The 16573-nt window shown below is 39.0% G+C and overlaps 1 protein-coding gene across 2 annotated transcripts in view; it reads left to right on the forward strand.

Annotated features, from left to right (window-relative positions):
* srgap3 (SLIT-ROBO Rho GTPase activating protein 3) overlaps window positions 1–16573 on the forward strand; it is a 78521-nt gene that overhangs the window by 14906 nt on the left and 47042 nt on the right. For both annotated transcript variants that reach the window (XM_059328467.1, XM_059328468.1), the window contains exon 2: window positions 3820–4015. In XM_059328467.1, the coding sequence (XP_059184450.1) occupies window positions 3820–4015 (196 nt within the window). The remainder of the gene's footprint in view (window positions 1–3819; window positions 4016–16573) is intronic.

The raw sequence follows: 16573 nt of genomic DNA on the forward strand, positions 1-16573 counted from the left end.
TATGTATAAAAAAAACTGCAAAACAGGAAACATAGCTGCATGTTTGGGAGAACAAACATTCCTGTCAGGACTGAAGCAGTTAAGTGGTATCTCCCCCTCAGCTCTGGTTCAGGGCTCCCACTAAAAAACTGAGCTTTAAGCCCTCGGAGCTGGGAGGGAGAGGGAGGCCCCTGGATGAAGGGGAGGGCTGGGACAATGGTTAACCACAGAGCGAAGCATGCCGCTCGAGGCTGGGGCCAGGCGGCACGACATCACAGGGAGAGAGAGGGCTCGCCTCCATAACATCACTGTTTCAGTTCAAATGGCAGTGAGAGCCTGCATATATCCACGAGGAGGGCTTGGCTGACCAAATTACACCCTCAGCAGCACGGAAACACAGACTGTGTCACTGCAGCGGTTTCACCATTCAATCAGCAGTTCATCTGCCTGTCTCAGATATGTATAAAACTAGGGATGGGCGTTTAGAAGGAACCTGCCAACTCCATTATTTATAACGTTAACGATCTATTATTAATTAATTAATCTAGCGATTAATCACTGCATGCATGGTAGAGCGTTCGTCCACTGATTGGAAGGTCGGTGGTTTGATCCCCGACCATGGCAGCCTACATGTCGAAGTATCCTTGAGCAAGATACTGAACCCCAAATTGCTCCCGATGGTCATCGGTGTGTGAATGAATTCCCAATGGTGGCAGGTGGCACCAGTGTGCCCTGGTAGCCTCGGCCACCAGTATGAATGTGTGTGTGAATGGGTGAATGCAGCGCAGTGTGTAGTGTAAAGCGCTTTGGATAAAAGCGCTATAAGTGCACCCCATTTACCATGCGGACATTGAAAGATATATACAGTACAATACAAAAGCCTGTTTTGATAATGGACGCTTTTATTTTGAAAGGATGAAAAGAGACTTGATCATGTCAATTGTAAAACTAACTCAACTGAGATTAAACTGTGAAGTTAACGTCAGGTTCAATGTTTTAGAGGCATGAGGTTAGTTTTCACAGTAATCTTGCACATATTTAAATGTGTTTTGTGTTTGAATAAGTTTTGGATCAAATTGAATCTAGTAATTCATGCTAGCAAGGTTTAATACAGTAAGCTAGTTTTGCTCAAATTAATACTCTTGTATTTCTCTGTGTTTTATTATTGTTATTGCAACTTTCAGCTTGCAAACTGTAGCTTTACGTACGGCCGTAGAACTGAAAACTCGGCCGTGTTTCAGTTCAGTGAGTACTGATTAAGAAATTCCACATGATTGACCAAATTCATTAATCGATAATCGATTAATTGTTCCCAACCCTAGTATTAAATCCATTTTCAGTTCTTATTTTTTAAGTGTTAAAACAATGTTGTAACTCAACGATGTGACAACATGCAGTGAGTGACTTACATTTAGGAAGTTAATTCTTCTGTTGCTGCTTTCATTACCATGCAGACTTTTTGAAGACAGAAACAAACACAAAAAAGTCTTATTGAGTGGAGGAAAAGCCCGAGCGTGCTGGCCTAGTAAATTGTATATCCCTGTTGAAATTTATGGTTTTATAAATTAAGGAACATTTTCTAAAGAAGCCTTATGTTGTCATAAAAAATTGGATTGAAGAATTCCTAAAGATCAAAAGAGAAGCGCTTAAAGCATACAAGCTCAGTGATGAAACCACTGCTGGATGTGCTGTAATCTTATATTCTTGTCATTTAATTTCACTGCTCGACATGATTCAGGGACTGCACCGAGGCAAATAGTGTTTGTAAGTGACAATAAAACGTCTTTAATATGAGATGATCAAACAGCGGTTTGGTTTCTAATAAGGGAAGCTCATTAGTTCAGGAGGTTTCCTTCCTCCCGAGGAGTGACACCGCTGTTCTGCAAAATAGGCCTTTTCTCTGTTCCCGAGTGGAGCCATCATAGCTGCTGATGACAGCACTACAAAGAGGAATCAGGTTTCTCTCTTCGTGGGTTCCCACCGGCATGAAGGATCTGTAGCCCGCCTGGCAGCGTCAGGTTCCTTCTTAAGGAGAAATGTTACTCTACTACTCGCTCCAAGTGGGGGAGTGCATTAGCTCCTTATTAAATCAGTTTGCTCTCACAGTACGTGCACAGTGTAGACACCTAATAGAGGTCATACACACACGGGTCACTTTACACCTTGGCATGAAGCCTCGCTGGTCGTTCTCACTCTCAGCCAGCAACTCTCTGTGTTGCTGCTGGTCTGGAGGGTATAATCAAACGGCTTACTGGTAGAGTAATGGCATTTGATGACTATTTATACACCAAAATGGAAGACAAAATTGACGAAAAGTAGCATTTTTTTGTCTATTTTAACTGATCAGACTGTGATGTTTGATGTTGATTAACCCTCCTGTAATGTTGCAGGTTAACCCTCTATCAGGGACTCATTGAAATACTTGGAAACTACAAGACTTTTTTACTTTTGTGACATTTTTAAAAATATAAAAATTTTATGTTGAAATTCAAGATCAATGAAATGACCATATAGTTCCTCGCCTGTCTAGGGTAAAACATTTTTAAAAAGGTGTATATATAAAAAATGTAGGAAAGATGCATATAAACTTTAAGGAACATTGATTTTTATGTTGTTACATATTTTATGGAACATTTATAACATATACATTACATTACATATGAGTTATTATTGAAATTATTGTGATTTTTTAGTTTCTGACACTTTTGGATAATTAAACATGCCCCGGTTCAAATTGACCGACTAACATTAATGGTGTTCCTGAGAAACGAGCATAACTGAGGGTAAATTAGGAAACATTTAGACATATCCGGACATTCCAAACTTCACCTTTAAGGCGAGACACTTCAGGCAAAAACACTGATTTTGGCTTTTTTTCTCCCATAACATGTCTTCCTTCCTTCCTTCCTTCCTTCATTCATTCATTCATTCATTCATTCATTCATTCATTCATTCATTCATTATCCTTAACTGCTTATCTGAGCCCGGGTCGCAGGTTGCTGAAGCCGATCCCAGCTGACATTAGGCGAGATGTCTTCTTTCAGAATAGTGGAAAAAAACATCCAAAATAAACATTTAGGTGTATTTTTTACTATATTTTGTATATTTCTTCTAAATTCACTAAAAGTCAGCATTATATTGTAATGTGTTGTACCGCAAGCATAATCTGAACCTCGTCATTACAGTCATTGTTCGAAAGCTCCCGCTCTGCTGCACAATATTATGTGTTTTAGATTGAATTAGATTCGATATTTTGTCTTTAAATAGTCATTTCCAATAAGAATGTATGAAATCTTCAAAGGTCATTTTCTCAAAATGAGTATTTTCTCATGCTCTGAGCCATGAATCTCAACTTCAGCTCCACTTACATACACCAAACTTACTGGTTTTATTCCTGACTATATTCTGAAGGTTTTTCACAGGTTGTTTGTCTATATCTGTCTATATTTGTCTCTGTCATTCGTACCCTGATTTGTAGAACATTTTGTTCCTAAAAACACGAAGCAAATTGATTTTATATGGCTTTATATGACATTCTGATTTATTAAAACAATAAAAGGAGATAAAAACATTTCCCTATTCAACTGTAGTGTCTCCCCTTAATTTTTAGGCAGCATTTCTGTGTAGATCGGGGTTGGCTACAAAAGTCATTACACAGCATTTCTTTCATGCAGCTGAGTCCCCATGCTCTCTAGGGCAAATAATAATGTAATTCACTTCATAACAATGCTTGACATCATGATGACATGTTGTTGTTGACCGGGGCATGTTGTGCTCTTGTGTGACAGCTGTATAAACAGTTGACTCATGCCATTTTTCTTTGGTATTTTTGATGGACAGAGATCCGTAACCAGCTGGTGGAGCAGTTCAAATGCTTGGAGCAACAGTCGGAGTCTCGGATCCAGCTGCTGCAGGATCTGCAGGAGTTCTTCCGCCGCAAAGCAGAGATTGAACTGGAATACTCCCGCAGCTTAGAGAAGCTGGCCGAGAGGTTCTCCTCCAAGATCCGAAGCTCCAGGGAACACCAGCAGTTCAAGTGAGTGCTTACGATGATGCATGCATCTGCTGCTGAAACTGTTTGTGCAGCTGAGAGGTTGTGTGCAAGGGTGTTGGTTTGGTTACGTATCTTTATCTATGCTTTCCATGAATGGTAGTCTAAAAAAAATAAATAAAAAAACATACATTACTAAAAGATCTCTGTCCTTTTCTCCTGTATTTAATGTATTATATTTGATTGATGCTCAGTTATGTGCAATTTAGTGTAAACAATATAGATTAAATGTTAAAAAAAACATGTAGAGAGGGGTTATGGCTATGGTTATGGGCCGAGCGCTCCAGATTCATCTCACATGTACCATAATAAATGAGTAGGAACATTGTAGGTCTAGCTTATAGAGGTGGGAATCCCCAGAGGCCTCATGATACGATTTTATCCTGATACTTGAATCACAATACGATGTTATATATATGTAATATATTGCGATTTTTCTGTTTAACTGCACTTTGTATCCACAAAATTAAAGTCAATCATGAATTTTTTTTTCAAATGAGAGAAAATTCTCAGTCTATTCATCTCACATCAGTCTTTTTATTTCTCCACAATGAGAGTCAAACACAGAGACTGACCAACAAAGAATTCAGTCAAACTGAACTGAACATGTATGGACGGCAACAATTGCAGCATTTTCTCAAATTGTCCTCGACTTTAAGCTTAAGTGCTCTGATTTTTTTATTGAAACTAAAAAAAGCCTAATTTTTAAAACTTCCCAACAATATTCCTGACGCACATGATCTTCTAGTTTCATATGATACCATGATCTCCAGTATATTCCTAAAAGTGAGCCTGCTACGGCCTCCAAAAAATAGTCAAGGCCCGCCTACCGTCAGAACGCTAAATATCGATACTTGGTGGCCATGAGTCGGTATAATATTGACGATTGTTGATTGTCGATAATATTGCGATATTATGCTGTACTATGCCCCCCCCCCACCTCTACTAGCTTATATAGGCTAGCTCAAGTGCCTACATGTGTCAGTTTCTCACATCAGGTTTCTCAACAACTATGACAGGAATATGCATGACATTTAAGCTTGAGACAGACAATCTGCTAGAATCTGCTTTAACATCCTGACATATGCAGTATCTATTTGTGAAAGACACGGGCTTTAAACCTGAGTAGAATAAGCAGAGTATAAACTTTATAAAAAAAACTCATTCTTACAGTCCTTGTCACAGCGGTTTGAATCCAGCTTGAGGACCCTTCTCTTCCCCACTGTTTCCTTCTTCCTTTGTCTCTCTGTCACTAATTAATAAAGCATGAAAAATGCTTTAAAAACGTATCTGTGCAGAGACGTTGTTGCTATTTTTTTGTTAGCCCTGATTAGTGCCTGCAGGCTTTCTCTCAGAACCCGGGGCAAAATAACATTAGCAAATGACTTGATGAACACTGCTCATTAAGCTTATTGCTAGGAGCACATTATTAATTGAAGGCGACTTGGCAGCATATCAACAATTTTATCTCTTCTAGAGTTCAACAACTTGACAGAAAGGTCCAGTCAACACGCATAGTTTGGTTAAAACATGTTTTTCTGTGTGTTAGGCCTTTTCATCCACACGCAAACTGTTTTAGTTTGCTGCACGTGGAACTTTTTTCAAAACTTTGTTCAGAAACTCAGTTTTCAGAGTTGAGGTGTACACAAGGTAGCCGTGATTATAGTGCTCGTTATAGTGCTGTTTTTAATCTTGCCAACAGGACTTTTTTGCATGTTTACACATTAATGCTACCTATACACCAGAAGACTTTGAAAAGATTTGGAAAGACTCCTGCAAGACTATCAGCTCACATCTGCTCACATCTAAAGACAAGTGTTGAGAGTTTTTAGTTCCAGCCTAGTCTCAGACTGAGATTCTACAAAGACTGTGAATCTTGCAGGATCACTATTTACAAGATTACAACTAGATTTCCTTTAGCATTTTTTACCTACCATGCAATTTTTGTGTGTGCAGTGGTTTGTGTCGAAAAAAACAACAACAAAAAGAAGAGGAGAAGACGCCACAAAATGCCCCTCACAAAGCTGAAAAGGGATTTCTGTTTTTCTGACATGAAAAGTTGACTATTTTACAGTAAAAATAGATATAAGGAAGAATAAATGAAAGGAAACTGTAGAAAAGAATTCATGATATACATTTATGTCCAATTTAATTATAATTTGTTTAATTGAATAATTATACTTATCAGCTCTATCAACTTTCATTTAGTTAATCATACATTCATCATCAATTATTTATTACTTATTTATGTATACATTTATTTATACATTTTAACTGGGTCTGCTTACTGTTCTCTTTACTAAGAAACAGCGCCCCCAAAATCCCGCTTTTGGCCGTAAATATATTACATCTCTATATTTGTATTTAGGATTGAGTTTACTGACATTATTGTGATGTTACTTTTTCCTGTCGAAGTGGTTTTACTGCCGGTCTGGACCCGCTCATCTATTGGTTGTTGATTGTGTTACATCACTGCGACTTGCGATAATATCAAACACGTTTGATATGATCGCAAACCCAAGACTAGGAAAAGACTGATATGAAACAGCGCCGATTACTACCTTACACTTAACGATCGGGATGACGGGAGCTCCTGTGACTCCAGTAAAACTCCTAGATTTACTAAAGACGTTTAGTTTTTAGTCTGGGACTGTGAAAATCGTTTGGTGTAAGCCCAGCATAAGTTACTTGTAGTTGCATTTATGAACTTGCATACAGTTACTATTAAACTATATTGAAGAGGTGTTATGTGCAACAGAGAGATCAATGCACCATAGCTGTCAGGAAGCCTTCTGGTTATATCTATTCTTCAAGCTTCTGACTGGCCGACATCTTCTCTTCAACCGTCTTGTGTTTGCGTGACTGTCCATCATGGCTGTAAGGTTAGGGTTATATTACCGCCCATCGGTTTGGCTTGCCCTTGACGGCACTTTAATTTCACAGTGCTTGTGTGGATGGAATTTGTTTGTTTTGTTGCTGTTTTTTGAGAATGAAGGTAAAAAAAAACATTTTCCAAACTACCCACGTATGTCTGGTCTTAAAAGGTATTGTTTTAGAGAGGTTTAAGTAAGAAAATCTAAATGGAACAATACAATTTAAATAAGATTTCATAAAATGTGGGGTATATGCATCCTTCATCCCCAGTGGAAATCAAGCTCTCATTTGTGTGCTGTTGTTTCAAAGCAGCAGCATTTTCATATTTACTTTCCTTAATGCAGTTTACTTTAACTCAGACGATTTTTGTTCAGTTTCAATGTACTTTTTTTAAAAGCATCTGTCCCTCTTTCTCTTCAACGTGTACCCAGACCACACAGCTCTGTGTGCTCAGACTTTATCCCCCTCTAAACACTTCACTATTTATAACCTGGCTGTAAGACCCAGCCCTGCTGCTAATCACAGTGCCTTGTTTGATTACAGTGCAGAAATAAACAACAAAATACTCCAATGTGATTACACACTGCAAGGGAATATATATTATTACAGTCGGGATCTTTATGACGTCTTCGAAGGTCAGCTGGCTTGGGCACGACGAGGAGGATGCAGTTCATTAGAGACGTTAAAGACTGTTGAGGGCTGGACATAACAAATCTAATGCACTCATGCTGCTGTAATCTACCACTTAACTTTATAGAAGAAGGCTTTGAGTGAGGCTTTATGCTTCATTATGTTTTAAATTGCATCCATTATGTACAAATATGGCAGATTTTCATCAAGCTCTGCATCAGACAGGAACCTGGAGGTGGTTATTAAATTAAAAGCCATGTAATTTATTCAACAAAGTAACATATTAGTGAAAATGGTCAGACAATATGCAGCATTTCTGGTGCTGTATGTGTTTGCTTAATTGCCGGCTTGACAGACTAGTTTGAGGGCTGTGATGTGATCGATTAACACGGATGAATACATTTTAACAGTTATAAGAACACAATTATGAGGTAAATCATTTCCTAAAGAAAAAGTCTGAGTCTGTGGAAGAGAAAGCCAGTGATGAAATACGAAGTCATAAAGCATAAATGGATCTTATGAGTGAAGGAAACAGTGAATAAAGGCCGTTGAATGTCATCAGATCACAATCACCCGTAGCCTTGACCCATTTAGATCTGCAGCTTTGAATGCACTCTGCATGGTGGAAAAAAAAGAAGGGATCGTCTGCACAGAAACCACCACTAACACATTGGTACATGACTCACGCAGGGCATGAAATTAAGCGCTGCCGCTCCCAAAATCAAGCACCTCGGGCGAGCAGGCAAGTTAAGTTCAGTCTGGAAGCGGGATCCCCAGCTGTGATCTGGCAGCAGACCTTAGACTCCAATCTACACCAACATATATGTCGTCTAAGCCCGCCTCTGATTCCCGCAGATGGAAACAGCACGACTGCATTCCTCACATTTTCACATTTTGAGTCATGAAATATGTAATATGAAGATCTAACTCTCAAAAGAGCAATGATCTGCTGCACCGCAGTGTTATTACTGGCCGGCTCAAATTAAAACAAACACAGATGTTCACAAGCCTCCTGCTCAGGTGTGAAAAGATTTGGTTTTTGGACGAATACTGAAAATACAGCAAATGCAGAAACTATTACTGCTACAGAAATCCCTTTATGCTGTATTATTCAGTAAATACAGTAAATGAAAGCAATATTAATGCATGTCATTGGGCAGTAATGCACACTGCTGCATAAGCATATAAAGTACCACCATATTATGCTGAGTCAGAATCAGAATCAGATATACTTTATTGATCCCTGGGGAGATATTGGATTACATTACAGTAACTCCCATTATATATTATGAATCTGTATATATATGTAGATCATTTATAAGAAAATAGCAATGGGGAATAATTATGTAAAAATGATATGCAACTGCAATATACAGTATAGGTAGTATAAAATATGGAAGAATACAAATAAAAACTATAAAATAATGTAAAAATATGTATACCACAATACATGATAATGGTGTTGAAAATAATTGTGCTTAATAGGAGATATATAATTAATTGTTATAAAGTGCAAGAAAGGGATAAATAACATTTGAGTTAAAATGTACAGTATAAATGCAGTATTAATGCAAGAGTAAACCAGAGTACTGCACAGTTTGATTATTATTTGTATTATTATTTTGACCGGTTAGATGATGTATGCAAGACAGGGTTGTTATTGATCACGATTCACAAAAACAGATCATTTTGCTCCGCCTGCCTGTCAGAAATATTACCATCAATCTAATATATGTCACCTTATTGAGTGGTTACAATATGAGTGTGTCATTCATACATGCCCACTAAGTTGGTTGCAGTTATTTTGAGAACATGACTGTTATTTCTGTGGCATTGTGCCCCACATTCCTCATTAGTAAACAAGATAAATAACTGTCAGCACATCGGGGGAAAAAAGTACTTTTTAAAAGTAGTTTATTATTGACTCTTTGACACTTGACACAGAATGAGATCATGTAGAAGTGTGTGGATACGTGCACACACTGTATGCAGTAAGCCAGTGTGTATGTGTGTGAACTGGATGAGGATTTGACTTGATAATTGTGTCCAGATGTGTTTGAGGCGGCGTGCATCACTGCGGCGTCTAAGACTTGGCTGATAGTAGACAGAACTGTGCTGCTGCTGCTTCTGCTGCTGCGACACAGTGGCTTAACCTTTAGACTGTACAGTTGATCTTATCCACACAGTTAGAGACAGGTGTTAGAAAAAACACACCCGATCTTCAGACACATGTTCTAATAATGTTTCACTTTACACTGCTGGGATCATGGCAGGCTCAAAGGCCAGAAGCCAACAAGTGTCTTAGTACAGTGGCTTGACAAAGGCCACACACACACACACACACACACACACACACGCACGCACGCACGCACGCACACACACACACACACACACACACACACACGGTATAGTGATACCTAGATGGAAAACAGCAAAGTATGACACTTTTAATGCATTATATTTTCATGCATCCTCCTGTATAGATAGATAGATAGATAGATAGATAGATAGATAGATAGATAGATAGATAGATAGATAGATAGATAGATAGATAGATAGATAGATAGAACTTTATTGTCTGTCACGAGTGACAGAAATTCATTTTTGACAGGCTCATATAAAAAACACTAAGAAACAAACAAACATTAAAAACACAAAAAAGTGTACAATCATGCTAAAAAGGAGGAGGGGGGGGGGGGCTGTTAAAAGCAACAGAGTGTATATGACCTAACGAGCCCATCTGAAGCAGTGACAGACCACAGAGGAAGTGTGGGTGGGAGGCTACTACACGTTCCACATGTACAGAGGATGTAATATTCAGTCATACTGAAAGTACCACTCTCTCTCTCTCTCTCTCTCTCTCTCTCTCTCTCTCTCTCTCTCTCTCTCTCTCTCTCTCTCTCTCTCTCTCTCTCTCTCTCTCTCTCTCTCTCTCTCTCTCTCTTTCTCTCTCATGAATCAGAATGAAAACCGTTTTCCTCCTTAAAGCATATACAGGGTACATAAAATTCAAGCTGACCAGTATTTCATCCAAAGGGAGTTATTAAAGCTCATAACATGATTGCACCTTGTACCGTGCACTCCTGGTCTGAGCAGGCGGGCAACCACAAATCCTGGTAATCAGCTGTGACACGCCCTGTGCTGTGCCTTTCCTCCCACTTTAGTGCAGTAAAGTTCATGGCGAGCCACCAAAACACCAAATGAGCCCGAGCAAGAAAAACACTTTTGTGTTTGTCTCATAAAAACACTTTGTTGGCCAAAAGCCTAACCATGCAGTGCAGACCATCGAAAACACCGAAAAACATGTCTCTTTATTTTGTGGAGACACTGAGTTGCTTTAGAGTTTTTTTTTGTTATCTTTGACTTGGTATTTCATCTGATACAGCAAATTTATCCCTTTCCCAACATCCTTCAACATGCCTGTGATGGTCATTCATTGCAGAAGTACAGAGGAGTACTTCAGAGGCAGCTTAATGTCTCGTACCAGAGGTAGAAACAAAGACCAATATACCCCCTGCCCCCAGGACTTAGTCCTACCCCTCTGTTTTGTTAATGTTTCGTTATTGTACGCTGATTCTTATTGGGCTGAATCTGTAAGGCCCATAAAACTGATGCTTTTCAGAGGCAAACTCAAAAGTAAGATATTCCTTCATTGGGGAAATTCAGGTGTTGCTGAAGCACAAGTACAGAGTAAAGACAGATTAAGGTAATAAAAATAGAATAATAAATATGAAATAGAATAAAGATAAAATATATATGCACATTTGTTTGCTATCTTTACAGGTTGGTCTGAGTTTTCATCCCACAGTCAAACAAACCCTAAACCAACAATTTAACTTTTCTATTGTGATGCCTGTGTATTTGAGTAAACAGACTAATGCATGTGCAGTATGTCAATGCAGCATTTATTGGTCCTGATTCTGACTGTAACAGCAATATTGAAATATCACTAATGCAACAAATGGTTTTGTTTTTCAATTTAATATATATTTTGGGGTGCATGTTTTGTGTTTGCTGCCCAGACTTTTTAATGTTAAAAGTGTTTGCCAAATGCCAACGAGAGGTGACCGAGTTCTTAAAATGGGACCCATTACTGTCAAGTCTGGTGAATGTCGCAAATTTAAACACAATCCGTCCTATTGTTGTAGTGCTTGAGAAAATGTCCATGGATCAATTACGTCACTAAGATTCTTCCTCTGGTGACCATGAATGTCTATACAAACATTCAAGGCAATCCATCTTATAGTTAGTGAGATATTTCAGTCCGAAGTGGTACATTTTAAGAAAAAATTACAATGGTGATAATTAGTGAATCTCTTAATTAAGGAATAAAAGGTCTAACAGAGGCCATATACATATTCTTAACACTCAGGGTTAAAGCCTTGAAGATAAAATAAACACAGACAAAGGACTCAGGATCTCTTTCCCCCAGTCGCTGTCCTCATTTCACAGGAATTAGGAGCAGAAGGTCGGTAATTAGGCCTGTGTACCAGCATCATCTCTGGGAGTGTTTTGACACAGTAATACACTTAGCTCCTCCACTTGTTTTATAGAAAAGAGACACTACCTTTGCTATACCAGCTCTTTTACAGAGGCCCATCTATCATTAAGGATCGACTTCAGCATGCCACAAAACTCATTCATCTCCACTCCGTACCCACTTCTCCTCGCTGATTTCCCGTAAAAGGCTGAGTATGAGCCGGGAGCCTGCGGGTCAATTAACCTAGAGGGCTTCAAAAGGGTTGGTTTTGGATGGCTCCATGCCCTGGGTATTTATACCCAGGATATCATTAACATGCAGAAGGCAAACAATGAGCTCTGAGAGTCTCTAGAGAAGTGTGAAGGAAGAGGAGGAGAGACAGAGTGCAGCTTTCTGGCATCCTATTACATCTGTCTCAGCCTGCAAAGGGCTGCCTGGCTGTCTCTGTGCTTTTTTACAAGTCCTGCACTGCATCACTGTCTCTACGAAGCGTGAAGAAGATCAGACTCAGAGACAATGGAAGTGAAATGAGAAACAATGTATAGTTGAAGAATATTGCACTAATCCTTTGATTCAAGGATAAACTGACAGCAAGCTGTCTCCATAATGTGCATACCCTGAGCAAGAAAGCATTATACAGAACAGTGCATGTGCTTTAGTCATGGCTGCACTGGATGCCACCATCTAATCACCCAGGGCCTATGATGTGTCTGAGCCAGGATTTCCAGAAGGAAGTGTGTATTTATCAAACCAGGACTCGGCTCTGTGAAGGCCTTTAATCCCCTCCACACTGCCTGCCTGCTGCTTATCAATGAAACAGCCAAGGAAAGGGAGAGCGAGCCAAACACAGTTTCAAAAGACAAGGGGCACGTGGGCACATGCAGCCGGCTTTGCCATTCAAATTCATCTTGCCCCCGTTTTCAAGCAGGGCTTCAATATGCTACAGTGCAGATCTGCACATCATTTAGCAAGGTTTTCCTTTTCCTTTTTTGTGAGCAGACACACTGCCAATATTTGATAATGCACAGCTGCACAGACACAGGGGCCAGAGCTGAGCGGAGCACAGTGCAGCGTCAATGAAAGGTTCGACAAGATCTGTAAAACAAACTACAAACTAGCTAATCTATTCATGTTGTACATGCTGACTTCCACCAGCTGGACTTGTCAACCTGACAAGAGCAGGAAACGTACTGCTGCGCTCAAACTAACCACAGACATGTAGTTTAATCACCAGTAACCAGATCACAGTTTTGGATTGAGATGTAAATTTGAGCAGTCACATTAAATCAATAACTAAATCTGCCTTTGACCACCTTAAAAAATATCAGAAACTTGATGTCAAAACATGACCTCGAGAAACTTGGCCTGTTCAAAGGCAGCAATCAGACAGCTTCAGCTGATCCAGAATGCTGCTGTCGGGGTCGTAACAAGGACCAAAAAGTCTCAGCATATTATTCCAGTTCTCACTTTACAACATTGGCTATCACTTACTTACAGAATCAGCTTCAAAATATAATAGATTGACCATAAATCACAGGAAAAGGTTTAGGACCAAGGGTTTAAAAAAATACCATTTATTTTATTTAACTTCCGTTGTTTTCTTGTTTTGATTCTATTATTTTACTCTGGGCTTTTGCTTGCTTGCTTTTATTGTTTTAATCATTTGTTTCTTGTGCTTTTTACCCGTGTAATCTGTAAAGCACCTTGGGTTGCCTTTGGGTATGAAATGTGCTGTATAAATAAATATGCCCTGCCTAATAATATGCCCTTTGGCTCTCAGACCCACAGTTTAACTGCATAGTTCCACAAACTGGACTATAAACTACAGCTGCAGTTTGGTGCCAGTGCACAAAGCGCCATTAGAGCATCTGGTGCTATGCAGCAGACATCATTTATCATAATTATATCATAACTAAAGCGTGGCAACTAACTTTTTCAGAGTGGCTCTTTGAAGACAAATGTGTTCTGGACACAGGCTGCATCATAACTTAACTATTCTTAAAAAGAAACGCGCTGGAATATCCCTTGATACATTTTCAAAGCTGTGCCCTGCTGACCATGAAATAAACAGAGACATCACTTGGAAATGTGCAAAAGCAGCTTCAAAACTAAAATAACTCACATATACTGTACAAAGATTTGGCACTGTAAAGATACCAAACAATTTTCTCCCCCAGTGCCGCCAAAACCAATCGCTTGGATACACACACAAAGAGATTAACACACACACACACACACACACACACACACACACACACCAATTTGGACATCACTACTAGCCCTGTCTTATCTCTCACAGACAGGTTATTCTCCATATCAATATTGCATGAGTTGCCTTTTTAATGGTGCTATGTTACGTCTGTATGACAGACAGATGATACCAATCCACTCTAATTAGATAATGTACATTATAAATTCCATCCATAGTATAGCCTGATATGTCTGCTCCATAATCATAATCAAGTTAGCCGATGTCTCTGAGGAACTGTGGACCAGTAAGAGAAAGGAAGTGGTGCACTATCTGGCATAGCAACAGCAGTACGGAGCAGCTCACTAACCCCTCAGTGTCTTTTCACTGTGGCAAATGAGGTAAAGTAGAAGAGCAAAATTATCCTTGGTCGGGTTGCTGCGGTGCAGCTGTAGCTGCAGTAGCTGTAAATCACTGTGGCATTCAGCTTGCTAATGAATCTGCACCGGGAGGGTTCAGCCAACAGACTGCAGGCTGTGATCCAGCACATATGGAAGTCTGTCCTGGTCAAGATGACTCTATTATGCTGCTCTGATTTGATGTCCCTCTGAAACATAAAGGTATTACTAGGCACAAGACTGAGGTGTGGATTTGAATCACATGACTTGGACTTGAGTCACAAATTTGATGGCTTAAGACTCAACAAAAGCAAAACAAAAGTTGGATTTTTACACCAAGGACTCATGACTTAACTTGGACTTGAGCCTTTTGACTTGAACATTTTTGATAACTTCCACCAAAGTCAAGTCAAGCAAGTCCACACTGTATTCTCCAGATCCACTTAGTTTGAACCAATCTCACAGCATTTTAAAAAGCATTCATGATTATTGTAAATTGAATTTATCATTCATTTATTAATAAAATGGCCTACCATTTGGTGAAAAGCACATTATGAATTATTTAAGGATGTGAACCTTAAAGTTCAGGACTTCGACTTGCAAAACAACAATTTGGGCCCATTTATTATTCTTACCCCGACACCTCGTTTTCAACTTGCTCCTCACTAAAGTTACAATAGGTAGTGGTTGAAAATTTCCCCTATGAAATGGAAGGATCCTTCAAGCCTTGATATGTCATCAGTAGTCGTCAATGGCGTTCATGTAAACAAACAAAAACAAGTTTTCTGCAATCTCAGCAGCAGTGTCACATGACTCACAGTAGGTCTGACTCGACCAGCAGATCTCAGCCTGTTGCAGGAAATTTCCAAACAGGCATTATTTGGGATAACCGACCCCATATTGCAAATCTGACCCAACATGCAATTCCCACAACTCCAAAAATGTCTTTGATACATAAAAAGACATGATCTGATTTTTGTCATAATTCTCATCTCTTTATTATTATTTTTTATTATATGAAGAAAACGCTTATATTTGTTTTTGTTGTTGTTTTTTCTTTTTGCAGATGCAGCATTGTCTGCCATGTTACTGTTAAACTGTATTCATCTGACAAAGAAAGAGATGAACATGAACAAAAAACAGATAAAATACTCGTAGGTAGGCTTGCAAAAGGCTAGAAAATTTCCGGTAAATTTCCATAAACTTTCCATGGGAAGTTAAGCTGGGGAATTTTTGAAATATTAAAAAAAACAAAAAACATTTCAACAGATTCAATTGTAAGTAGAACTTTATTAAGTTTTAGTTTTTTTTATTGAACAATAGTTCTTGCATTGAACAATAAAATATTACTTGTCTGCCCTGACCCCACCCATTCATTAATTAAGTAAAATGCCCCCCCCCCTCCAAAAATCCCCAAAAAGTCCCTCTCCCTCCAAAATTCCAATTCAACATGTAAATGTTTAATTGAACATGTGATGGAAGAATGCACAGCGCATGCAGGGGGCGTGGTCTCTATAGCCCTGCAGGAATAGCAGATATTCAAGTGTACTTGCATGAAATCTGGTTGTTTTTGTCAAGATCTAAAATATATTTTCCCCAACTATATTTAAGTTCCCTGATTAGGGCCAACCTTCAATTTTGTAAATTCACGGGTTATTCCCATAAATTCCTGCAAATTACCATGGCAAGTTTTCAACTTTGAAAATTCCCTGAATTTTTAAACCCTACTCGTAAGCCCTAAAAATTACAATAAAGTAGGTTAAATTCCAATATTATAAGTGTGGCACGAAAAGTAAATAACCTGGCACTCCAGTCAAATGAAACACCTTATTATCTGAAAGAACAGAATGCCTTAAGCAGCAGTTTTTGCAGCAATATTACTTTGGGGACTAAAGGTCCACAAGCACTTATAACTGTCAGAGGAGGACCCAGGATTTACCTGAACAGTATTGGGGGTGGAAAGCTGAGGATAA

This window comes from Centropristis striata, chromosome 3, assembly GCF_030273125.1.
Source record: "Centropristis striata isolate RG_2023a ecotype Rhode Island chromosome 3, C.striata_1.0, whole genome shotgun sequence".
Lineage (NCBI taxonomy): Eukaryota > Metazoa > Chordata > Actinopteri > Perciformes > Serranidae > Centropristis > Centropristis striata.